This window comes from Ostrinia nubilalis, chromosome 11 (assembly GCF_963855985.1).
Source record: "Ostrinia nubilalis chromosome 11, ilOstNubi1.1, whole genome shotgun sequence".
NCBI lineage: Eukaryota > Metazoa > Arthropoda > Insecta > Lepidoptera > Crambidae > Ostrinia > Ostrinia nubilalis.
In genome coordinates this window covers 2,453,499-2,481,061 of record NC_087098.1, presented here as the reverse complement: position 1 = coordinate 2,481,061, position 27,563 = coordinate 2,453,499, and the positions used below count along the sequence as shown (strand labels likewise).

General features: G+C 36.4%; 1 protein-coding gene across 1 annotated transcript; it reads left to right on the top strand.

Annotated features, from left to right (window-relative positions):
* The first annotated feature begins 297 nt into the window (after window positions 1-297).
* LOC135075965 (MATH and LRR domain-containing protein PFE0570w) lies at window positions 298-27,303 on the top strand. Its single transcript, XM_063970411.1, has 12 exons — window positions 298-816; window positions 940-1,013; window positions 1,189-3,150; window positions 3,394-3,476; window positions 3,561-3,618; window positions 8,613-8,805; window positions 9,406-9,582; window positions 9,871-9,988; window positions 11,526-11,738; window positions 23,881-23,976; window positions 24,859-25,070; window positions 26,795-27,303. Exons 1-12 carry the CDS (start codon window positions 419-421, stop codon window positions 26,994-26,996), a joined length of 3,786 nt encoding a protein of 1,261 aa, XP_063826481.1. The 5' UTR covers window positions 298-418; the 3' UTR covers window positions 26,997-27,303.
* The last annotated feature ends 260 nt before the right edge of the window (window positions 27,304-27,563 follow it).

Genomic DNA, 27,563 nt, shown 5'->3' with positions numbered 1-27,563 from the left:
CGAGTAATCCGCCATCTATGGTCGACTAGAAGAATGAGCTCATCTGTTCTGCCGTCTCCGCCGCATGCAAAATTAAATAGATCTAATCTATCTATGAACAAGTTAGTGACCCTGAGGCCCGGGGTCGAACTAGTACCATTTGTATGAAATTATTAATTTAGAAATTTGTTGAATTTCATTTTACTGGTATCGGTAATACCGGTAAGGTTTTGCCACCTCTAATAGATCACAGAAAGTCTTGTCGTTCATTCGTTCATTCAGATCAAAATGACAGTCGTTAAAATAGTGTGTGTTGAAAGTTTGTTTTTCCGTTTGAAGTTTAGCTTCTTTTCAAAAAAAGTGAAGAAAAATATCAAATAAAAATGGTTTAAATAACTTAATTTTAAGTTTCTGAACAAAAAAAGTGTGATATCCTAAGATGCGTCGCACATACAGATCCAAAAAGGAAACTGGTGGTGCCCTCGATCACAGAGATGTGATACAAGCGTTGGACGAGAAAAGTTCTGCTTTTGAAGCGTATTACATACAAAATATTAAACAAACCAAGCGAGAATTGTCTTGTGTGGGTTCATCAAATCATTATGGAACTGCTGCTAGCAAAGTACGTAAGAGGAAATACGTGAAAAGGATTGTAAAAGACCCCGAACCACCGGCTAGAGATTCAGGATCAACGTCGGCATTTCTGACTCCTGACAAGTCTTTGCGAGTCAATAAAGTTCAAGATCTCTTTGACCAGCTGTTGAACTCGTCCTCGCCCGGTCGGTTTGACTCTCCAAAGAATAGTAGACCTAATATTTTCAAATATCGCGATAAGCCGTGAGTACCACTAGCTATGTTATCCACACACCATTTCACAAAATTAAATTGATGTATGAAATTTAAACACACCATTTACCTTAGTAATTAAGTACTATATTTATTTTTATTATCTATTCATAGAGAAACCAAGGCATATGGTAGAAAGAAATTATCAAAAATTAAGAAGTTCAACTGCTCAAGCAGTGATAGTTTTGGTAAGTGTTTCCATCTTTAATTTAATATCTACTAACATTCTTGCAAGTCTGCCCAGTGTGAAGAAGCTAATCCCAACATTTGCCTCTGGCAAGTCATCCTCCTCTAGTGAAGGCCAAATATCCAGAAGACGATGATCATTCTTGCTGAATAATCACGTTTTTTACTTTTTTTTAGATTCTGATAAGGAGAACTCAAACGAAAGTTGTAACAATACAAAGAACGTCACAGACTTGAAAGCTTTTGATTTACTTATTGAAACTGAGAGAAAACCTAGTCCAAAACATCTGGATGAGTCCATTACTAATATAGTCAACAACATATCTATTTTTAATAAGTTAAACTCAAATGGAGGCAATTCTAGTAGATCTAGTAATAATCCCAACAATTATGCAGTAAATAGATTAACTACGAACTTACAAACACCGTCTGGTTCTCCGTTGTGTAGCACTCCGTTCAAGGAAAAGTATCGGAGCCAATCTATTTATAAATTCTCACCTATCAGCTTTGGTAAGAACGATGACAGTCCAAACTATGTGACTATAATTGAAGAGAATGATAATGATAGTGTGGTTATAGTTGACAAAGATGACACCACATCTAATTCTCACTGTGAAGATTATCAGCCTTCGCCTGTTATACATTTATCTGTAAATAGTGTGAAAGGCCTTAAAAATAAATTAACTAGCAAAAGTCCTGAGCCACCAAAAGCTATTGAAAACAAAGAAAAATCACAGAGTAATGTTAAAATATGTAGAAATTCACAGAGTAATGTTGAAATATCTAGTATTGAGATAAGTGACTTCCAAACAACAGAGGCTGAGCCTTTTTATGGTTTCTCAAATGAACCAACTGAAGCTTTATGTATTAAAAACCAAAATAATAGTTTATCTGACGAATCAGTTAATAATGAATTTGAAAATAGTTCAAATCGTGATTCTACAGTATGTAAAAATTCCGAAACTGACTGTAATGAAACAAAAGAAGACAATTCTATTGGGCTAGATGACGAAAATGAATCTTCTTATGGGACTTGCAATAGTGAACAATCTTCCCATGAAGACGTTGAAGAATTCAAAAATGTTCCTATAGTTAAGATTGAAAGGCTAAATGATTCAATGCTACAAAAGTATTATGAAAAATATTTAGCTAATAAATGTGAAAAAGATGATTGTGATGAGACAAGTGAGCTGGATAGTGATGATTATATGAGTATTGATGATATTAAGTCTGTAAATGATGATTCTGATAACTTTGACAATTCAGACTTAGAAAATGTAATGCCAGATGAAGTTGAAGCCTCTGATGCTTCTGGAACATTCACTGATAACGATAGTAGCTTAGAAAATAATGATAAAAGTTTCGAAAATAATGATAATAGTTCAGAAAATAATGACAAAAGTTTAGAAAATAATGATAATAGTTCAGAAAACAATGACAATAGCTTAGAAAATAATGATATTAGTTCACAAAATAATGACAATAACTTAGGAAATAATGATAATAGTTCACAAAATAATGACATTAGCTTAGAAAATAATGATAATAGTTTAGAAAATACTACAAATAATGAAAATGAAAGATGTATCAGTTTTGTAACAACTCGAAGGCGTAATGAAATTACAAATGACTCACTTCTATATGGTTTTAATAATTCCTATGGAAGTGCCAGTAGTACTGATTGTGATAAGACTGTAGTTAGCAATAATGGTAACAACTCAAGACATAGCATAAGTTCAAATTTAGACAATAGTACTGATAATAATAAAACTGAGGTGGAAACAGAGACAAGGCTAAGCGATGATGACCAAAGTAAAGATGAGGACTTACTAGAAAATAGTCACTGTGAGGACAAGAACGGTAGTGCTAGATTTTCATCAGTAACTGCCAGAAAATCTTCAAGACTGCCTAGAGAAAGTAATATGGATGAGGATACTAGAAAAAGTTTGATTGAAAATGAGGGGAAGCCAGCAATAGTATTGCAGCCAGGGAAGAAATGGGAGAGGTCCTTGAGCATTTATAAAAGAATGACGATGATGGAATTAGACCATTCCTTACTGGATGATGATGAGCTGGTCTCCAAGGGAAGGAAGTACAGACAAAGCGTCATTAGCACCATGGAACTACAAGATTTCAAAGGTAAATATTAAAGTAAACAGTCAATTAGTAAATTATTAGATATTTTTACCGTTAAATCAGTCATTAGTTAATAGTCCTCTTTAATGCAGTCTATGAATCGTCTACAAAGAATTATTTAAAAAGATTTTGCCTTCAAAACACATCTGTCACATCCACCTAAAGTTTCAGTGTAATGTCAGGTTGGTTTATTCTATAAAACAAATGTTTTCTTGTGCTTATTCTGCTAATGTGATTTATTTTCAGGTTCACTAAACAATGAATCAATTATTAGTCGCAGGAGTACATTTGTTTCTAAACCGTGTAGATCGACGATTCGGATTATAAAAGTACGTATTTACAACCATCAGGTAATTTTTTAAAGGAAACTAAATAAATAAATAATAAAATGTTACTTCTTACTTTCTTTTCAGGAACCTAACGCTTCGAGGCTTAGTTTATGTTCTACTTCTGTTTCTGAAGATTTAAAAGGTAAAGGATTTTATTCTCTTACCGTTTACCTACTATGATTTTTAAAATTGGCGCTATTTTTCATTACCCCCACGTGAATAGCATTTTCTACCATTTGTGGCTTCTGTATTATTAAGTGGCAACACGTTTTAGTAGAAAATACTAAAAACGGTCTTTATTTTTAATCTGTGCTTTTCATAGAGAAAAGTAATACATAGGAAATAGAGAACCCTCTCTGTCAAATTTTTGAACCTACTAATTGACAGCCTGGTGTTAAATTCCCTGTACTTAACCTACGTACGTAACGCTCACATACATACATAGTCCACGCACACATACATACATAAAGTCCACGCACACATACACACAGTTCACGCACACATAGGCCCTCATAACCTTCAAAGAATTATTGTTTTTTTGATGTACAATGTAGAATTTTTTCAAATCCATTATTTTGAAAGTATTTATCTTTATGGTGTACGTATTGTATTATTTTCAAAACAATGGATTTGGAAAAATTCTACATTGCACATGGAAATGCAAATAAACAAAAACTTTTCAATTTAATAATTTTACTTTATTTATGAACACACATAATATTATACACCAAAAGCGTCTTTTCGCAAAGTTTTCAACAACACTAAAAAAGCATTTGCACTTTGAGAAAACTCAGATCACTTGTGAACATAACAGAAAGTTTCTTCGCGATTCACGAAGGAACGAACAAAACTCCGATGAACCAGAACAGCAGCAGGTACGAAGGAATGAACTTGAATTTGACTCGACTCTTCAATACTTTAATAGGGCCACAGAACTCATAAACGATGGCTAAGAAAACAAGAATGCATTCAACCTAACAAAAACAACACCGGCCATTTTGGAGGAAAAACAAAGTTGCCATATGTTAAATAGTAATTTCTACTACTCTATTATGTAAATTATAACAAAAAATGTCACCGTTCAGTTTTAAATTAAAACAAATTAATTTCATTTTAAAAAAAGTTTTCACATTGTAATTAACAATATTCTGAAATATATTTTAATTAAGAAAAAAATGAAAATATGAAGGAAACAGGAGCAGCGACATCTAAAGCGTTTTAGGGTAGTTAAAAAGTATTGCTTCCTCATTGTTATAGCATTGCTGCAAAATCTGAAAAGCTTTTAAATATTTTAAGATGTATTTCTGGAGTCTGGTGGGGTGCTCACCCAGCGTCATTAAGACTTTTATACAATGCTATTATAAGAAGTGTACTTGACTATGGCAGTTTCTATCTAGAGCCTTGTAATTTAGTTGGTTTAAGTAAATTGGATGCGATTCAATCTAAAGCGCTAAGGATTATAGCTGGTGCTATGAAATCGAGTCCAATCAATGCCTTGCAAGCTGAATGTGTTGAGCCCCCATTGAAATTACGCCGCCAATATTTATGTGACAAGTATCTTTTCCGTGTACTTCAATTTGCTGACCATCCTATATATAGCAAACTCAACAGACTTAATGATTTAATTGATACTTCCTCTTATTGGTCACGTAAATCTCCTCCTTGTGTGATTATTAGTTTTCGTAAATTTATATCAATCCAAGCCCCAGTCCACAGAACCTCCTTTCTTCCGATATTTTCTGTAAATTTTGAATCCCTTATTCTTACTCCGACAATTCATTTCAACCTAGACATACATAAGGATGACTACAATGCTAACATTAAGTTCAATCAGATCGTAGACGAACACTGGGGCGATTGGCATCATATCTATTGCGATGCATCTAAGCACTCTCCAACGGGTCATGTTGGCGTTGGCGCATACCATAAACAATATCATATTGTCCAGAAAATAAAACTCCGTCCAGAATCATCAGTCTTTACAGGAGAATGTTTTGGACTGTTTAAGGCTTTAGAGTATGCTCTCCTTATGAAATTAAACACAACTGTAATATTTTGTGACTCTAAAAGTGCTTTGCAGGCATTACATAAATTTCCATTTAACCCTTACACGCTTATAACTATTCCAAACCATAAAATTATTTTTTCTTTAGTTATATCTATTTGTTTTAGTCTAATTTAACATAAAAGTAGTACAGAAAATATAAGTGCTATGTATTTCAGTGTTTTTCAGTCGGGGACACATATGTCCCTATATGCGTTAAGGTAAACATTGCCTCATATATTGAAAATAGAATACTTCGACGCTTTTATTGCAAAATAAATACAAATCACACTAAAACTACACATCAAATTTAATCAATAAGCTTATTTTTAATATTTATAATAAGAAATTTAAAATAGAATCTTACGTATTTTTGTGTCTGATCCTCATCTCATCATAGACCTCTTTCTTGAAGTTAGACCTACCTAACTAGACTGTTTGTTTCAAGAACAACTTTGAGTGTAGAGTCTTCCCCGTTCAGAAGAGTGCGTGTAACACGGATATTTGACATAATTTTTTCGTCTTGTCCATGTTTATTTTGAATCCCATTTATTGAGAGCCCCTACTGAGGCCATAGAGCATTGATTCTAGGTCTCCCAAGGTCTCAGCCGTGCTGTGACTACAATCGTTGAATCTTACTTGGGGGGACAGCATCCGAGAGGCTTCGCGACTTCTTCTTATCCAAAATACCGCAGTGTCTCAAAACCTTTGACTGAAAGTCTTTGACCAATGTGTGTTGGCTTGGCGGCTATGACGCACGGAACGGAGCAGTGTTCCTTCACTATGGGCCTTATGAGAAGGCTCAAAGCCACCCAAAGGATGATGAGGAAGTCCGAAGGAGACTCAAAGTAACAGACATAGCCCGCATAATTACCACACTTTCGCGGCAATGGGCAGGGCACATAGCTAGCAGAAGTGATGGCCGTTTGGGCAGAAAAATTCTTGAGTGGCGCCCATGGATAGGAAGACGCAGTGTGTCAGGCCACATGTTCCTGTGCTGCTCATATACATTCATGTATACGAGCAGTACAGGAACGATTGTTGTGGAAATCATCAGGGAAGCCTCTGTCCAGAAGTAGATACCCTTTCATCAAGGAGAAAACCATCTTCGTTGTCACTATTGTCAGTCATCATGACTTCTAAATTTCGTCTTTCCTGAGTGATTTTTTTCAAATCGCTTTGATGGCAAATGATTTACAAAAAAATGTATGAATTATAAATAAAACATCAATGTAAACATACAAATTATAACGAGGCAAACAATATCCTTAGTAAGAACCAAGTTGCCTTTGACGCACATAGGGACACCCGTGTCCCAATACATATTTTTCCATAATATTCATTATGCTTACGAAGAAAATAGAAAATAAGTAATAAAACGATAATTATACTTATTAGTGAATGTAAATCGGAAGAAACATAATGGCCAAAAAGCTGCTAAGTAATATTAAAATATTTTTTAATTTTGACGTCTAACAAATTTTTTTTTCACGTTTTGTGCCAGTGTTTTTTTACACACAGAATGGCGTTTTTTATTATTTATAGCGCATAAACATAAAAGATAATAATACAATTTAAGAATATTAAATTCCAAAGGGTTTAACTTAACTAGTATTACTGTAAATCGTAAAAACTATGCGGGGACAAATGTGTCCCATATGCGTGAAAGGGTTAAGAACAATACTAATTATCCTATTATTACAGAATGCAGGAAATTACTTCACAAATGTAGTCTTAACAGTCATTTAATTAATTTTGCGTGGATTCCTAGTCATACCAATATTCCAGGAAATGATAAAGCTGATAAGCTGGCCAATGAAGCGGTTGAGTGTGGAGATATACATCCGTACACAAATTATTGCCATGACTTAACGGCAGCCCTTCCCAAAGCTTATCTCAAATCTGCCTGGGATGAGAATTGGGAGTTCACTAGCCAATCTAAGGGGAAACATTACAAGCTCATTCAACCATCCATCCTTTGTAAACCATGGTTTGTTAAAATTAATCTTTCCAAAACAGTTACTACCATTTTAACTAGAATGCGACTTGGTCACGTGTGCACTCCAGCACACTTGGCTAAAATTCATGTACTTGATTATGATTCGTGCACTTGTGGTTCTGGCGTCGGAGACTTAAATCACATATTTTTTTACTGTTGCCTATATGATCGTTCCTCTTTTATTAGTTCTCTTTTAGCCATTAAAATTCCTTTTCCTACATCCATCACTTGCCTATTATATACCAATAACATTGATGTTTATAATATCCTAGCCGAATTTATTACCCATAATAATATAAAATTGTAAATAGTAATGTATATTGTACTTATGTAAATATTATTTTATTTTTATTATTTTGTACTTATATCACACCTAAATTGATCCTATGAAAACCATCCTTTGTTCCGTTTCCTTCCGTAATTGATTCGTTTCCCTACCTTTTAACTTTAACCCAATCCCACCCTGTCTAAACGCAATGTCCGCAAAACTTATGGCAAAACTGAACGCAAAAATCAAGAACCCCGTCGTGGCTAAACGCAATCCGCGAGAGCCATAAAGAAAAAAAAAAAAAAAAAGTATTGGAATTTATCGACTGAAGTCGCTGTTTGGAAGCAAGTTTGATCGTAGTATGGAAGTTTCCGTACCCTGGTGCTTTTCGTCGATTCCGCGGAAGAAGACGCTACGTTGGGTCTTTGTCCATAATTTTTATTTTATTTTTTATTTAAATATCGCGTGTATTACACAACGTGTAGTGAATATTTAGTGCTATTCAAAGGACGTAATAGCAGTGAAGACTATTTGTGTTAAACTTTGTGTTTGTAATTAAATCGATTTGACTACCATTCTTTATCCCTAACGGGATAATAGCTTGGTTCTGCCCCTTTGTTCAACAAAAAGTGTCTAAAGCCAAGTGCATGCATCTTTCCCTGCAATACACAGGTTAGTTTTAGAAAATATTCACCATTAAATACGAGAGACTGTGCGATTTCTTGGCATCGTCTACGTAATAAGATTACGCATGGGGAAAGTTTGTCGTTCACTTCCTTGTGTGTGTCATGATCGCGCTCTCTGACGCAAACGGTTGTATTCCAGGATTTCTGCACGAGGATTGTGATGATACGATCGTCGAGCTATCGAAACTCTCGATTGCCGACTCTGAAAACGAAGTCACTGTAATAGAGAATTTCCATGATACTTCTAATCGCGTTTCTACAGCACGGGAGTACGTGTTACGTAGATGCGGTCAGACAGACGCGATACTCTTCGATGAATGCTATCCAGAAACGTGAGTATTGTTTATTTGAATTGTATCACTGCATTTCGGTGCTGTGACCTTGTAAAAAATCTTATGTAGGTCGAGCAAATAAAACGGTGGCATTGTTTTCAAACATCTGTGTCACTGGAAATAATTATTCATGTTTCTCTAAAATGAATTCCATGTTATGAGTGCATGTGGTATTTTTATTTGCATCTACCTACATATACTTAGTAAAAAAAAAAATGCCATCATGGTCAAAAATATACAAAATTTTAGCTAGAAAAATAAATGATTTGTAATGTAGTTTTATATCTACAGTAATTAAATAACAATCACATGCTATTTTAACATATGAAATCAATAAATGTGGGTATTTTTATAAAGTAAACAACTAACCTCATTTATAATCGCTTTAAGTTCCGATTTAAAAAAAGTTCAGCTTATCAAAATACCTACGCATTTTTCTTTCAAACTTGCATCTAATATCGTTTAGATTACATAGTTTTGGGGTTCAATACTTTTGTCTGTTCAGTTCAAACATAAAAACTTTTTATCACTCGACTACCTGCATTCAAGCTTATACTTTCCATTAATTTGTTTACTTCATTCTATTTTTCTAAAACCTAGGGTCTTGAAAAACTGCCGCAAAATCGGCGAAGGAGTGTACGGAGAGGTTTTCCTATGGCGCGCTGGTGATGGCCGTGCTCGTGTGATGAAGATAGTCCCAATAGCGGGCACTACCAAAGTCAATGGGGAACGTCAGAAGGACTTCCAAGAAATTATATCGGAGATTGTGATTGCTATGTGAGTATTCAGAGATTACGTTTTAATTAAGTAAATTGATATATTATTTTGTTTTCTTCAGGCGTTTGCTAGTTTATCCGAATTTATGTTCGAATTATAGTAAGTTTTGGTGTTTAACCTTTTATATGAACTAATTTCAAGTACCTACTCTAACAAATCATATTTTAATAGGTTAGAGTTACATATTTCTTTAATTATCTTTGTAATTAAATAAAATGCAGGAAAAATATTAAATCTACCTACATAATTGACATAACTGCCAAAATTTACTGTAATTTTTATTTTTAGGGAATTGAGCGCACTACGCGCTCCCATAGATGAGATACAACGTGAATTTGACGCAGGAAAGGAGATTGATACCTTGGATTTACATTCTGTAGAGAATGCAACTGATGTTTTTAATGAGGTAAGAATATGAATTGATTTATTTACTATAATAACAGGGTGTATAGAATTTATTTAATGACATTTCTATATATTATTTAAAAATATTAATAACAATAGTGGTGAACCTGTTTCAAAATTATACAATTATACTGGCAGCAAAAAACATGGCCAGAAAGCAACTTTTTTTTATTATAGAAAACTACCTACCTGCTGCCCCTTAGGGTTTCAATTATAATTTACAATAACATTTGGGTCACCCTTGCATCTACCTGCTTTTTTGTATGGTAAATCACTTTTTACGATGACTAATACACAAATACTTTGAAACAGTTCTTAGTAAGTCCAAAGTCTGAGTCATTAAATTATTGTACATTGAAAAGTGCTTATTAAAAAGAAATGCTAATGAATCATCGTTACATCAACACAAAGACGCGGCGTTTTGCTCGTCCAATTACGTGATAATAAACTGGGACAGTGTTATCTTGAGACGACGTTATCTGTGTTGATTTGCTAAAATTGTTCTTATTTGTGTTAGACATTGGTTTGATAGTTCAGCGATCCGCTTGATATTATTAGGGTCAGACGCAATAATTTGTGCGATGTCAATTAACTGACAATCAGACACAGTTGGCATTTGTTTGATGTTCAAGGATATTAGGGTGTATTTACGATAGTCACGTGCCTTATCACGTTTGCTTTATAATAGGCTTATCTTCATCAATGACAATTAGTTAGGATTTCGAGTAGGATGGGCAGGGCACATAGTACGCAGAACTGACGGCCGATGGGGCAGAAAGGTTCTGGAATGGAGGCCGCGTACCGGAAAACGCAGCGTGGGACGTCCACCTACAAGGTGGACCGACGACATCGTAAAGGTAGCAGGGAAGCGCTGGACGCAGACCGCTGCCAATCGATCAACATGGAAAGCATTGGGGGAGGCCTATGTTCAGCAGTGGACGTCCTATGGCTGAAATGATGATGATGATGATGAGGATTTCGAGTAAGCCTCAACACAAAAGTATTTGATTTTGGTTTCCTTATTGCTAGTAAACAGTCTCAGTAAGTATGTAGTTTTAGATTTGCACAACTAGAATAAAATTTAAAAACATAGATTTGATTGGTTGAAATTATTTATTATTTATCAGTTACAGGACAGAATCTATGACAAATTAAATCGACTTTTGTGCTTGTTTTGTAATACAAAATACAAAGATCAATCTTCTCAATATGTACTTAGTTTAACTGGGCTTAGCCTTCTGATCCATTGTGATTTTCCATGAAAACCTATGTATTGATGATGTGAGGTCGAGAACAAGGCAGGTAGGCAGAATAGAAGCTAACCAAACAACTGTTTTGTTACCAGTTGTTGTACCAGTCAAAACTATCGTCTTAAACTTTCAGACCTGTAGGCCTAGAATGCGCCTCGCGATAAGCTCTTATCACGCCATTTTATCGATTTTACGTGATAAACCCATACATTTGTCGTCTAAAATCATCGATAAGATTTTATCACGGCGCGCATCCTAGCCCGGCTGATGTTAAAAACCAATCCCCAGGTATTAGCGGTCCGTTGCGTTTACGGTGGCTATCCGTCGCGTTTGCTCGACCTGTGGGAGTTGTACGACGAGTGCAAGGGCTCGGAGAACGACAACCCGGCCGTCCTGCCGTCCGACCAGCAGTACATAGTGCTGGAGTTGGCTAACGCCGGTCAGGATCTAGAGAGCTTCGAGTTTAACAACGCTGAGCAAGCGCACGCGCTGTTTTTGCAGGTACGTGACGATTTTTTGGACAGATGATAGCACATCAAAGCTTCTAATGCTCGTTTTCACCGTCAATCCCAAATTTTTAAGTGACCCTTTGAAAATAAAAATCCGGTTATGTGTCACCATAAGGGTCACTTAAAAATTAGGGATTGATGGTGAAAACGGGCATAAGTAAATAAAATAAATTAAAAAAAATATCATTTATTTCCAAAAATACTTGTATACAGAGTTATTACCGAGTCTTCCCGGTAAGTAGTCAGAGACACTTGTATTGGGAATAACTCGCTACTTCCCATTAGGATAGCTCTAATTAATTCTAGGAGTATTACTTCACTAAGTGAGTATTTACGTAGCTCAGATGGAAGAACAGTCGCCCGGCAAGCATTTTTTTCAAGTTATTTATATTTTACAATCTTGTGTGGTTGTGACTGGAGCTGTTTTGCAATAATAATGTAGTCTGATGCTTCTTCTGTACATTGTTACGGCAAAATAGCACTTTTTTTTGTTGTGGTTGCACCACTTTAACCGTAACTAAAACATTTTGTATGGAATTTGACAGACTTGATGTTTGTTAAAGTTAAAGTAAGATGGTGCGACCCAGCCTTAAACTTCGTGAAGCTTGATGTGCTGTCTTCTTTCTTTATACTAGCATAAATTATATTATTTGTAGAAGTATTAATTTGCTTATTCCACAAAATAGTTATGACGAGAACAGGTAAAAATTATACATCAGGGTTTCCAAAATATGTTATCGCCCCAAAACTGCTCTTTCTATTCTTGGAAAACAAGAGACTCATAATACATTTATAACATTTCTAAAAATACCTGAAAACAATCAGTTTCAGTAATTGCTATTTTATCGAACACTAAACATAAATAAAGCTTGTCTGGCGATCTATTGATTAGATAACAAATATAATGTAAAACGTATACAAATTCTCAAAAACGTTACATAAACCATGAATCAGTGATGACAGTGCTCATACAAATATTTTCTAGTAGGAGAATCATTTATCTTTCCTAGAAAAATGAGAATTCACGTGCGATCAGTATTTTGCTATTTTTAATTTTGTTTATTTAGGGCCAGAACAGACGCAACTGCAACTTTGTGATGATTCTGATGAATGAAACTGAAACTTTCAAACTGGTCGCGTCATGAGTGGTCTCTCAACGGACGCTATGGCAGAAACTTAGATGCAACTCAAAAGTAACTAGCAGTTGCAGTTGCGTTTCACCGTCTGTTCTGGGCCTTACACTTTTTTTGTAAAGCACAATATTGTTTCTGGAATATTGAGAAGAAACGATGCTGTGCTTGATTATTGTATTTTTGTGTGCTATGATTGTTTGTATTTTTTATTTGCTAATTTTATTTTGTTAAGTTGTGCTATTAATAGTTTTTTTCGTGTGTTTTGTCTACCGTTGATAACTTTTATATTTATTGGTAGTGTCCGACCGAAACTAGTTTTACGACCGAAACCGAAAACGAATTTCGGCAACGGTGTCTATTTCGGCCGAAACCGAAATTGAAACCGAAACTTCCTTACAAGGCTCATATTTTGAAGGAAAAATAAAGAAAACGTTATTATAATCAGTCAGTCTTTATTGTTTTCTCTTTAAATTGCATTAAAATTGGACTTATAAAGCGCCCTTTTACTCTAAAAGGTATCCAATTATGTATTAAAAAAGAAAAATAAGGATTTATAGTCTAGATTTTTTTTAATTACTCGCAATATTCAGGACATTTACATAACCCGTCCCAAGGTCGGATGGGTCTTTTATCTTAATAATTTCTCAAAACAAAATTGGTAAGTACGTAAGTTAGTATCTACTGTACTTGCCACTTGGATACCTTGGTGATAAATACTAAAATGAACTTTGAAACTCTGAATCCATAATATTATCACCATGAAATGCACTATAGTCATTACTAACTACGTAACTGATGTTTGTTTACGTATAGCATTTGCGAACCAAAAAAAAATTTAAAGGTTAGATTAAACTTAAACTTGATTATACTTTTATCAGTCATATTGAATTTTTTTTTATGTTTACTACCCGGTACCCGCTCTTATGTTATAACGACATAAAACTTACCAAATTCAAAACTCACCACCACAACAAAACAAAACTAACAGCAAACAAACAAGCGAGCGAATCACGACATTGGCTCTGATCGGATTCATTCACTCATTCAACGCGCCGAACATGACCGATAACAGCGCGGAAACTCCCGAATGCACATTCGGTTTCGGTCGTAGTTTCGGCAAGTTTGCCGCCGAAAACGAAACTAAACCGAAACTCGTGTTTTTACCGAAACTCAACCGAAAACGAAACCGAAACCGAACATTCGGTCGGACACTATTTATTTATTGGCAAGATTATCTTCTGTTATGATAAGCTATCGCAATAATGTTCAAATTATACTTTATTTTAGATCAGAGGAACAAAAAGGTTTCGTGTTTACTGGCATTTTTGTCAAAAGTTTCGTTATAGGATATCTAAGATAGTTCCTCCCAGTCATTGAATAACTTATTATTTAGTTATACAGAGTTCACAGAATTATCCTAACAAAACAATTTACTGTTCAAATCTCACCATACATCGCCAACATTAAGAAATGAAAGTATCTTTCTTTCAGTGCCCTATCTGTAAGAATAATTTCAACTGACATTTTGAATTCATTTACATGTAAGATAAGAGAGCTTCTTGGAGGTCGGGAGCATATTGAAATATGATGTGTTATCAGGTAACGTTACACGAGCTAGTAATACTATACGTCTTTTGATGACCCATTCTACCTCTGGGAACTAAATAATACATTTATTATCAACTTGGTAGAATGAGATAGTTAATTTTCCATTTGCGAGAACTTTACATGTACATTATGTCTTGAAAACGTGTGAAAGTGAGAACACTTTTGTTGAGGAAGTGGATCTGTTATTTATTTATAGAATTAGGTCACAGAACATGCGGGTTTCATGCGAACCCCAACAGACAATGATGCCACCACAATATAGGTAGTTTACAGTAGGCATAAAGACCAGTTTCCTTATTTTCGTATAAGTTCTACGTACCCTACCTTAAAAAATCGGCCATGGCTTACATAGTCGTAAGGCACAATCCTTTTATGTCTAAAGATACTCATTCAACAGTAAAATATAAAAGAACCTTTTGAGCATTTTCAGCGGGTGACTTCAGCCTTTGCGCATTGAAAAAAAAAGAAGAAAAAACGCTTCTAATTCAGGGCATAATATTTTCTCTTTTTATACATAGTGCTTCGGTCCTATTTGTTTTCCTTGAACGCTACTTCCGTACATGTGTGTAGAATTCGCGACTTCTATTATCTACTTCCACTGTGTTGCCAGTGCGCAAATTCGTAAGGTCAATGGCAGACTGACGAGAGCTGGCACACATCCAAACGAGGCCGAATTGGGGTTTCTTTGAACACCAACGTATGTTATTGGCAATCGCAAAAGTACATATCGACGGTTAAGAATCAATACCATCTATCTCAAAAAAGTCAACTTTACAGGAGATAAAAAAAACGTTTCATAGCTTCAGCATATAAGTTACTAGAAATGTTAAAATCGCTAAAAAAGGTAAATAAATACTGGAAAATGTTATGTAAACTTAGATTGTCGTAATATTGCCATATACCAAGATAACCTGAGTTAGATGGTATTGGTTCAAAAGAGTTTAAAAAAAAAATATTTATCTACTAGATAGGTGCTATTGGACAAAAATAACTAGTAAAAAATCAAGTAGCTTATTAATCAATAACATGAAATGAGGTTGTTAAATACCTTACATTAATTTGTATTTTACAAATGAGGCAAAGAATCATAAAAGTCATGGCATTCTGCTGGTAGAACTAGTTTGAGTTCTTGCAGATGTTGGTTTTTTGACGCAGTTTATGGCTGTGGCATAAGGCATATCAAAATCTTAGTCAAGATTGTGTTTTACGTTAATAACATTTTCATCCGAAGACCTACTTGTTGGGAAACTCGATTAAGGTCTTTAAACATTGTGTAGAGGTCTTCCAGCGAATGACCATAATATTTTCGGCAAACCGAAGGTGAGTGATGTACCTACTCGCCATTAATTTATATTTATGCAGAATCCTTTCCAATTCTGGAGTTTGGAAGCATTTTGTACAAGCACCTCGATGTACCGATAGTCGATACGGCACCACTGGAGAGACTACAGCAATGCCCAAGTCTCGATCGAATCGAAGTCCACGAACGCCAAGCAAAGGGCAACTTATACTCCTCGGTCTTCTGTATACCTGCCACAGCGTATGGATGTGGTCGATGTGATGTGGTCTGTGCCTGGGAGGCTTAAAGTCATCAAACCTACGCGTGAGACGATTCGTGATGACTCTTGAAAACAGCTTGTAGACATGGCGCAGTAGGGAGATGGGTCTGTAATTCTTCAGTAAGGTGTTATCTCCCTTTTTGAAGAAAAGCACCACCATGGTTCTGTTCTATGCCTCTGGCGCTATTCCCTCGGGTAAGACGAAATTAAAAGCCTCTGAAGGATCATCAATATTGGTGTTCCAATCGCGTTCAGAAGTTCCGAGGTTATCCCGTCATCACCTGGTGCCTTGTTGTTCTTAAGCTGTTTTAGAGTCATTCTAATCTCGTATAGGCTGATATCCGGTATATCTTCGGTATAGTGTCGAGTTAGCTCAGCTCTTGGATCTGTGGCTTACATATTAACAGGTTTGGTGACCAAGGTATGCCTGTAAAACCTCTCAGTCTCACCCAGAACCTCGGTCACACTACCGTACAGCACCGTCTTGAACTTAGTGAGCTGGCTTAGCTTAATAGAGTTGTCTCTTGCGAACACTTTGGAGCCTTGGTTCCGCTCTATCGCCTTTTGAATAAGAGTACTATTAGTTAAAGTTGTGAATATTTTGTCAACTTTATCTCATGTATTTCTGATTTTCAAATTACAATTATCAAGTTCTCATACGCTAAAAATATAATGAAACACGTCTACTGTACAATGAAAGTAAAAAATACTGAATAAAGTAACTTTTTACCACCTTTCTATAATTCTTTGAGGAGAGATAGACAATATTGGCAGAAAATTTTTCGTGCTCTTAACATAGGTGGTATTTCTATAGCAAATAACTTTGGAAATACTGTGAATATTGAGATAAGAGTGTGAACAACCTGTGCCAAATTGGACTTTAAATCTATTGGCATTAAAAAGTGAAAACCGCCAAAACTTGAGATAGATGGTATTGATTCTTAACCGTCGATATGACATTGCTGTCGTGTATTTATTGTTTTCATTGAAAATTATGCTTTCACACCACAATGGCTTAACCTCGCGTGTTGTCGTGTGCATGTGTCATAAAAGTTCTATTGTATCTAGATTTCCTCATGTGAACGAGTTAAGTAAGAGTTTAAGAAAGAACTGCCTTTTATGGTTCAGTTTGTAGACTGATGGTGATGCGAGGTCTAATACAAAAAGGCAACGCGCTCCCAAGGTTCGAAAAAAGAAAACTGATAGATAAATGCCAAGCCAGATGCATTCAACTTCCACCTGCCATAAACCCGTAGGAATTGAGATAAAAACCATAGGTTATGCAGAGCCGGCATAGTAACGCACACATGCATGCTACGTAGCAAAGGTCAAGCGCATGCGCAGGAAGATAATGCCTGATTATCGCCGCACAAGGGCGACCATTGTCGCATGTCGCTGAGAGATATCTAAACGTGGAAGTGTGTACATACATGACAGCATATTTGACTACATTTTTATTGCAAAACCACATCTATTACAAGTACTTAAGACGCCACCTTGTACAGCTTGATATACCGTCTTCAAAGTCGTTTGGTGTCCGCATTTACAAATTGCGTTTCACAATTCCTCGATTGCCAAGATAAAGCGGCAATGAGAGATACGGTCGATATTGATAATTATTTTTGCACGGTTCTAAGGAAGTGATCGATGAACATTATCAGTTATTTCATAATGGTTGGCGAAAATGTTATCGAGCGATGCGGAAATCTAAAATTGAATGAGTCAGTCGCTGGAATATTCGAGAAGTATAAACAACAAATTAGAAGTAACTACTTGCGTTATTTCTACAATTAAATAATAAAATTGTTTGTATCATAGTTATCAAATTGTCAGCACGTGCCAAAGCCACGTGTGGGCACTTAAAGCAAAATATTTATTAGATTATAACCCAATAGATATCTAAATAGCTTTAATATTTTTTTGAGGAACTAAGAAATTGTGGCAACACCAATCCACCAGAAAGAACACGAACAATTTCAGACCTGAATACCAGAAATAATCGAGTTGTTTCGAAACTAGGTAAATTGATTTGAAATCTGTTTGTGTTATATCTCCGGTAGAAAATTACAAGAAATATTAATGTAACATGTCGTATAATTGAAATGAATAAAATTAAACTGGTTTCTGTATAATATTTACATAATTGAGCATAATGCAATGAGCGTATGCTCAGAGAACGTACGCTCCGTCGGTTTTCTTGTTATCTTGCTAAACTGGCTCTGTCGTATTTACTGCATAATTACAGCAATATAATGCACACGCCAGTAAGGCTAGCACGAAAAACTTTCGAGTTCGAATCGTTTGCGTACTCGAATGGCCATCAAAGATTTAGTACGGAAACTACAACAGCGCCCTTGTGAACGTGTCCTAAAGTGAACTTAGTATGAGAAATGGTTGAACGAAACTTATTTTAAGAATCAAAATTGTCACGTTCTAGTTTAATTCGAAGGTTGATTAATATATTTTTTCGAATAGGTACTCAAACGATTCGAAAACGATAGTTGTTCATGCTAGAGGTATTGTTCAGTACTTACGTTAGCTCAATTAATGATTGACTCGCAGTATTGTACCCAGCATTGGGGTCACTCTGTTAGGGGCATATCAATAAACCGGCCCCAATGTTTTATCAATACACGTGACCGAAGCTGCAGTGAGTGTAACGTTATGTAATCGACTGATTAGAGAAGTTGTAGTTACAAGTAACCGTTTTATAATGCGTAATTTGTTAATTACGTTAATACAAGACAGTCTCGGACTCTGTAAACATTTCTGTGAATTTATCAATTTTTGCGATTATTTTTTCGTTAATTAATTAAAATATGGCTTTTAGTTCTAGATTGCGAACATTTTGCATGCAGATGTAACATGTATGCGTTGAGTCTGAGATCTATCTGCCCTTGTTCATTACCTTGCTTATTTTGTCTTGGGGTCCTCAGTCTCCCCGACTATAAATCGATTAAAAAGTAATTTCTCAGCCTCGAATAAAGATTTTACTATAGATAACACAGTGTCTTCCTCAAAATGGGTGTACGTTTATTGATACGGTCGTTAGATACGATCTCAGTGACGCACGCGCACTCATTACCCATGGTGCCGTTACGTCAATCAGCCGAGTGCAACCGAATGCAATCATTAGATCGCTTGTCAGCTGCGTTGCTAGTTTGTATTCGATTCTGTGGTTTTCGAATCGATTACACAATTACATATTTGATATTTGCCGTTGTCAAAAGTTTAATCGGACTTCCCATTAGTAAGATTCCGAATCTCGGATTTTAGGATGATCCATTATACTTTATTTGGCATATAATTTGTGTAATTAGAAAAACAAGGTTCATATTCCTTCAAAAGCAATAGTAAAATGCGCGGGCCACTTCTCAAAGTCTTGGTTGTATCTTTCAGAAATAAAATAGGCTTGGACACAGGGAAACGCCAACAGAGATTAGTTACTCTGGTTAAAATTTAAAAAATCGAAAAGTTTCGGATGATTATAAAATTGTTGATCCCAGACGCTGCATCTCAATTTATCAAAATACTTTCGTAGTCGCCTTTAATTGTAAATCCGACTACAACCAAGTTTTTGTGTTCACAACTGCTGTTCTGATTATGTCAAATTGCAGATTCTGTGCCACTTCTACGTGTCATACTTTCGTTTTCAAGACATTTCCACTATGCGTACCGAGCAACATAGTAATTAAACCAGTAGGTAATTGAGTAATTTCTATTTTAGAAAACGGCTGTCGGTTTCCTCTATCGTCCTCACGGCTGCTAACATTGTTGTTTGAACTTGTTTGTGTGAGTGTTGGCTAATTATGTAGAATACTATACATACATAATTATAGTCATTTGCTTATGCAACCCAGACATATAATTTAACAGCTAAGTAAACACGGACTTTCCCTCGTAATTTCTAAAAACAATAAGAATCTTCATGTGTATCGGACCACAAAAAAGAAAGCCGCCGTGACATGCAAATTTAAGGTTGGCAATGGATTTTCCCCATTTATAATGCCAAGTTTATTGAGTTGTTACTTTCCACAGGAGTGTTGCCAAGTGTCATAGACTATTGGACGTCTTGTTACTGGGCAGAGTTTTTTTGCTCAATGTTGCGGACAATTTTTTTTATTTTACGGATGGACAAAGGCATGTCACGGCTCACATTGTGGTATCTTAAAGGTGCGTTTTTATGCTGGCGACGTATGTCTGAGATTTAACTGTTCTTTGTTTCTTTCGCCTCAACCGTCTAAAGTACATGTCCGACTATAACTTTCCGTTTTCAAACACGTGGTTATTTGTAATGATTAACACAACAAACTGTATTTAAACAACATTGTTCCTGCGGACAATGCAATTGCAAAACGAGTCCGAACGTGCCGGTTGCGCAATTGATTCACAATTTTATAAGCCTTTGTGGCGGCCATTGTGTGGCAAATAGAACATGACATTAAGAGCTGGAAAGCGTTGCATAACACACAATTGACTGTTGGAAAGTGTTGAAGATTTTTGGTTGAATTAAGAAGAAGAATTTTTTTTTCGGGATAGTCTTAACTCTTAATATATTTTTTTTATTCAAGCTGTAGATCTAGACCGATAGAATTAGAAATAATAATATTCATTTCCATCTGCTAACAATGTGTTTCGAAAGGGTGTATTGCGAAATAGATATTCAGTATCCGACAGACTGAATACGATCTCGCTGTGGTTTTAAGGAGATTCATAACTTACATTTTACTTGTATTGTCGAAATAATTACATATTACAAAATTGTATCGCTAAAACAATTTCTTGTCTAATGTTCATCAATTTTAGTTATGCAATTTAAAAAAATATTTTGTTCTCATACATCATATTGAACTCTCCCAAATGTAACATTTAACGTAAAATATACTTGGATGTCATGTCAGTTTTAATAACGTAAAAATGCTAACGTCATTGTTATTAGTTTCAGTTGTGCAAAGCTAGTTTAGATTGTTTATAATACATATTTTATTTCTTTTAATAATTCAACCGTTGTCACAATCTTATTTATTTTCATTATGTTGAGTTGATGAATATCTTTTATCAAACACATGGCATTATTATGTGGCAAGATAATTTACACACCAGATGTGCGAAGTAATGACTCACTTTTACAACAAAAGATTAAATAAGATGTGTCAAACAAAGAGTGCAGTGTGATTATGAAAACGGTTGAATAAAACCTTTTTATTGTTTTGTTTTTCTTTTTTGTTTTTTTTTTCAGCCTTATCCAGTGGCTGGAAAATGGTTGAATAAAAACTTTATTGTTTTGTTTTTCGTTTTTGTTTTTTTTCAGCCTTTACCAGTGCATGGCACGCCGTTTGCGGACGATAGGTGAATTTCTAGTTCAAGTGTATGACGTATCTTGACTAGATTTTCACTTATCCTCTGCGGGGGCAGACACATGCTTTCAATGTTTGAGTGTTGCTGACACGCGTGATATTTTTTCCACTAATTTTCTAATTTTTTTTTGTGTTGCATGTTTTTTTTGTTATGTAATGCGTAAACCACAATACTAAAGACGTAGTTTATGTGCTAATTCATTTAATAAACAATGACTCATTCACGTAATAAACCCATTTCGCACGTTCAATACTTTTCTAGTTGAAAAGATCGTTCTGTATTGTGGTTCACTTTTTACTACCTGATACGACAAATATATCGAGATACAGTTAAAATCGATTATTGTTAATTGTCTGTTCCGATTCGATAAATAAACGTACCGCCATATCACGCGTGATACACACCGTAGCTTTTCAAATGCAGTATTTTTATCAGATATCTAGATCGTGTCTCGTAATATTCTTCGTACGATAAATAAGATTGTACGATAAATACAGATCGCACGTGAATTCCGAGTGAATAGTTGAAATAAAATAATGTAATGATATTGAAGAGTGTTTTTGATAAGTAAACAGACATTACGGTTTTTGGTTGCATAGACTACAGTGGCGCCATCCTGTGAGGAGGCATGAAAGAAAAATTGTAAAGAAATAAAGAATAACCAGTTAAAATTTACGTTTGTGTTTTGTTCTTGAACACAGACGTAATAATTGTTTTGGACCAAATAAACTTTTTTTTTTCTTCTTTCTTTCTTTCTAAATCTAGCCCCCCACTGGTGAAACTGTGAACACACACTAAAATATAACAAAATAAATTAAAGAAGCAACATTGCAGCATTGTTAAATACGACAGAAAATTAGCGTCTAATATATTTTTATTTTATTATTATTATAAAAGAATTTGGCACTTGTTTTGACCGATCAACTGTCAAGTGTTCAAACTGCTATAACGATTTATTCTTCCAATCAATACTTTGTTTAATAGGCTACAGTATTTCGCCAAAAGTAATTATTAATTGCCTTGTGTCGAAAACAAAAGGACGCAGACAGGTCGTGGGCTCAATGGCCGACGGCTTTTTGACTCGAATAGATATTTGGGATTTCTAAGAATTGTTTTTTGATCTCTAGAGGTCATACATGTTTATCAAATGGGGAAAATGCAAACATAACAGTATTAGAGCTGTTATTAACGTTCTGTTGTTTCCAATTTCCCCTATTTTCAAGTACAGCAAGCACATTAGACTATGCATTTTAGTTGCAATATAGAACCTATTAAAGCCCGGTCCGTGAGCACGTAGAATTTTGTCCTATGACCCCTAGGTGCTCACGGACCAGACTATAGAAGGACACAAGATGTGTTTGAATGAAGAAGTGTTTAGTTTGACGTGCCGTCTTTTGTATAGACGAAAGTACAGACATACTACCCATTTTCGTTGCAAATAATATTTAGCTTTATATGTTGTGGTCTCGGGACATAGTGCGAGTTTACATCAAACGTATTCGATATCGAGTATGGAAAAAAATTACATAATGTTTGACGGATTGTACAGCGTCCCTAGCGGATACTTTCAAGAACTAAAATCTTCATAGATTTTTTTGACGCACTCGATATCGAATACCTTTGATGTAAACTCACACTACGCCCTATGTACAATGGGAACGTGTGATGCGATTAAATTATATTGACTCTAGTATCTAGGATGATAAATAAAGGTTATGCAACTCAAATGTTATTCGCGCTGCACAGATGTTCAGTCGACTTAATTATGCAATCATTAATCAAACATGTTTAACCGCAATCATGTGTCGTGCGTACAGTCAACGTCACATAGTTTGTGACACCGCAAAGTTGTCACAAAGTTGATAACACAACCTTATTCCAATTGTAACATTTAAGATCAGGTGCGATTGCGGTCAAATACCTTGTTCTTGCAAAAAAGAGACTGACAACTTTGGGTATCACGAACTATTGAACGCTGACTGTACAACCATATCGTCTTTGTAATTAGATTGCAATGTAGTTAATTTACAACTGTTACATTTAGCCCTAAGTGAATTCTTAAAAAAATAATTAAACATCTTTTTAACTCATTCAGTCACTCCAATGTTGTGCCCTGTGATAACTTGTAATTGTAACCTGTTTTGAGACAAATAAATTCTTTATATCTGTCTAATAGTTTAGAGCAGTTGACGGGGATTGAAATATTCTTGGATCGGTAGTCCGTTACCTTTGAGTTAGTAGCAAAAAGTCTATGATATCTGGAGGGCTACTCCGAAATGGTGTTTACGTAGTTTCGGGTCTATCTGTCACCGTCGCTCATCTCTGGCATCTCGCTTGCGTGAGAGGGATGGCTACATTCGAAACTTCGGATAACGTTTTTCGGAATAGCCCCGCTGGTATAAATGATGACACGAGGCGAAAAACTCTGGGATTTTATTTATATTTGATACTTATCGTACGTTTCAAATGTTTACAGATTGCATTCGGGTTGGCGGTGGGCGAGGAGGCGTTTCAATTCGAGCACCGCGATTTGCACTGGGGCAACGTGTTGATAGCGCCCACAGAGCAGAAGGTGAGTTTTATGATATACATAATTAGGTTGAGTTTTGTACCAGAAAAAAAATTAACGTGATAAAGCAATAGTTTTAAATGGAAGAACATGAGCTTTCCTAAGTCATCTGGCCATAAAGTGGGAAGTGAAGCCAAATCGTTCACTGGACAGGGTCGTGCTTGTGCAGTGTGGACTAAATAACGAAGACTAAAGAACAAAGGTCTCCCGTCAAGCATTTTCATGCAGGTTCTTCCCCTTACCCGTCGGTTCGCCGAGTGGGTTTAATGTAAACTCGTGGTCTCCATTCGAATATAAAGTTCTACTACTCGCAAGGTCCATCAGTTCTACGAGCTATGTGCCCCGCCCACTGCCACATAAGTTTGACAGTGGGCGGGGCCTAATGTTGATGAAGACGTGGATTTGAATGTTGACCTGTAAAGCCATATATTTTCACATAATACCTAATACTGGTAGGGCAAAAAAAGAATGAGTCATGTATAGGCTCCTTAAGAGCATTTGACGATTTGTAACTTCTAATTTCATTAGTCTATACAGATAAAGATAATTTTGATTTTTGATACTTTGTTATCGTAAATGTGAAATTATGGACTCACAATCCATAATTCACATATTATGTCATTTCAATCGTCGTTTCGTTACACTTATCATTTCAATAAAGGAATACTCTCTATCGCGGAAGACCAGTTTCAAGAAACTGGTCTTGCGCGTCAAGACATGCCCTTACGAGCATGTCAGGATAAATGCTGAGTGGGAGCCTATTGACACAGTGGCCCACTATTTTCTATATTCGTTTTGTGTTGTTATTATTCATAATTTGTGCTTACTGTGTTCAATAAAGTCTATTTCTTTCTTCTTTTTAAATAAATACCCTTTTGTCCCCAGTTCGCAACGTTCGTCCTACGCGGGCGCGCGCACCGCGTGGCGCGCTGCGGCGTGGCAGGCACCATCATCGACTACTCGCTGTCGCGTCTGTCGCTCCCGCTGGCGCGCGAGTGCGCGGCGCTGTACAACGACCTCGGCGGCGACGACTCGCTGTTCGAGGCCGTCGGCGACTACCAGTTCGCGGTGTACCGGCTCATGCGCGACAAGCTGCGGTATGTACACATATGCGGCACCATCGCCGACACTCGCTGTCGCGGCTGTCGCTCCCGCTGGCGCGCGAGTGCGCGGCGCTGTACAACGACCTCGGCGGCGACGACTCGCTGTTCGAGGCCGTCGGCGACTACCAGTTCGCGGTGTACCGGCTCATGCGCGACAAGCTGCGGTATGTACACATATGCGGCACCATCGCCGACACTCGCTGTCGCGGCTGTCGCTCCCGCTGGCGCGCGAGTGCGCGGCGCTGTACAACGACCTCGGCGGCGACGACTCGCTGTTCGAGGCCGTCGGCGACTACCAGTTCGCGGTGTACCGGCTCATGCGCGACAAGCTGCGGTATGTACACATATGCGGCACCATCGCCGACACTCGCTGTCGCGGCTGTCGCTCCCGCTGGCGCGCGAGTGCGCGGCGCTGTACAACGACCTCGGCGGCGACGACTCGCTGTTCGAGGCCGTCGGCGACTACCAGTTCGCGGTGTACCGGCTCATGAGAGACAAGCTGCGGTATGTAATGTTTAGACCTGTTGGGCTAGGATGCGCGCCATGATAAATATTGTCGACGATTTTAGTTGTAATTTCAATCCTGCAAAATCGATAAATCACTTCGATAAAAGTTTATCGTGGCGCGTATCTTAGGCCTACTGATAATGTTGTAATGCAATACCGGGATTACCGAGATTTTCAAAAGAATATCACGAGAGCAAGCTGAAGTGGCAATGGGCAGAACACATAGCTCGTAGAACTGACGGCTGATGGGGCAGCAAGGTTCTGGAGTGAAGGCCACGTAGCGGAAAGCGCAGCAAGCATGGGACGTCCACCCATAGAGTGTACAGACGACGCCGTCATATTCACAATATGAGCATGTACGGAAGCGTACACATTACACCGATTTGGTATCGGCCGATTCTTCATACAATTTTGAAATCTACCAAACTATCGGCCGATTTATAGTCTTTAGTCTCAGGGAGTCTAAATGAAAGGATATCATGCACCATATAGTGACAAATTATGTAGATTGTACAACTTTATATTTACATACGTTTTGCCAAAAGCCAAAATTAGAAAAAATAACCTACATCCTTTTATCAGGTTGTAATTGTAATTAACCGCTACATACAATTATATCAGCGGTAGTCACCTTTACTTTCAATATGGCCATTCACAAATACAGACGACCCACATTGGCGAGACAATTCTTATCAGCAGTAGACAAATTAACGCGAGATAACATTTAGCTAACTAGCAACACCTTCCTATTCTATATGTATTTGGTCTACTACTTGAATATGATATAAAAAGCGACTGTTTTAGGTTGGTTACAAAGTCACTTCCTGTGACCAAATGTAGTTAGTTCTCGTTTAATATTTTTTATTGCTTTTTGTATTTCTTTACCAACAAAAGATTTTTCGAGGTTTCTCTATTGGTGTAACCATGCCAAAAGGTCATTATTCTTTCGTATCATGAAAGATAAATTAGTTAAAAATATGACCTGAATTTTGTTTACCAAAAACGATTTGTTGCTATGGACATTATTTTTACTATAGAAAATACAGGGTTATCTTGTATGGTGACTAATTTTAGACTATTCAGCAGTGGACCTTTTTGATCTCCACAAACTTATGGACTGACTAACAAATACTTTTGATGAAAAACAAAATTAACTAAAACATTTTTTTTTGTTGTGCTCCTTCAACTCACGTCTCTATTTTTGTCAACAGGAATGATTGGAAGAATTTCGAGCCGTACACAAACATCCTGTGGCTACATTACACTGTGGATAAAATGATCACTGCTCTCCGCTACAAGAGGACCAGTACCAAGATACACAAGCACTACATCGCCAAGCTCAAGGGAATCAAGAACAGAATCCTGGACTACGGCAGCGCTGCCCAATTCGTCCTCACTGACAACGAATTTTAAAAACGAACAAATTATAATAATACATTTTACTCATCAAAAATAATCACATATTTTCACTAGAATATTTTCAAAATGATAGATAGTAGCACTGTTTGCTGTTGTTATAAACATTTGACGATGAATTGCATAAATTATAATGTAAATAGAGATGTTTGCTTCGGTAAATTTGTTGAAGTTTTAGACGCTAAAAGAATTATTTACAATATTGTTGCCCCATTAGAACAAAATCAGCTTAAAGGTGCCTTCTTAGACAAGGTAGTGCCTTTGTTCAGGTTACTAATAAATTCATATTATAATGTGTTCAAAACCCTCGTTTTATTTCACCCTGGATGAATAGATGAAACCTCATCAAGCTGAACACTGGCATTTTATGTCCTTGGAATGATAAAAGTATTTTCAAATCAAAATAATTATAGCTTGATGAGCTATCACCTGTTCCTGCCTGCCTAAGATTTCAGTACCTAGGAAATGAAAAAACAGTAGGTAGGTATTACGCTATTCACCAGCCGGCTACCTACGTCCAAAAAAAAAATAGTCTAAAAAAGCTTAAGCTATTACCTAAAGCTA

Excerpts from the sequence above, each read along its gene's own strand:
- LOC135075965 (XM_063970411.1), top strand. The coding sequence starts at position 419 with ATGCGTCGCACATACAGATCCAAAAAGGAAACTGGTGGTGCCCTCGAT. Across the intron at positions 3,151-3,393 it reads GGAACTACAAGATTTCAAAG|GTTCACTAAACAATGAATCA; the intron begins GTAAATATTAAA and ends ATTTATTTTCAG. Across the intron at positions 9,989-11,525 it reads CAACTGATGTTTTTAATGAG|GTATTAGCGGTCCGTTGCGT; the intron begins GTAAGAATATGA and ends ACCAATCCCCAG.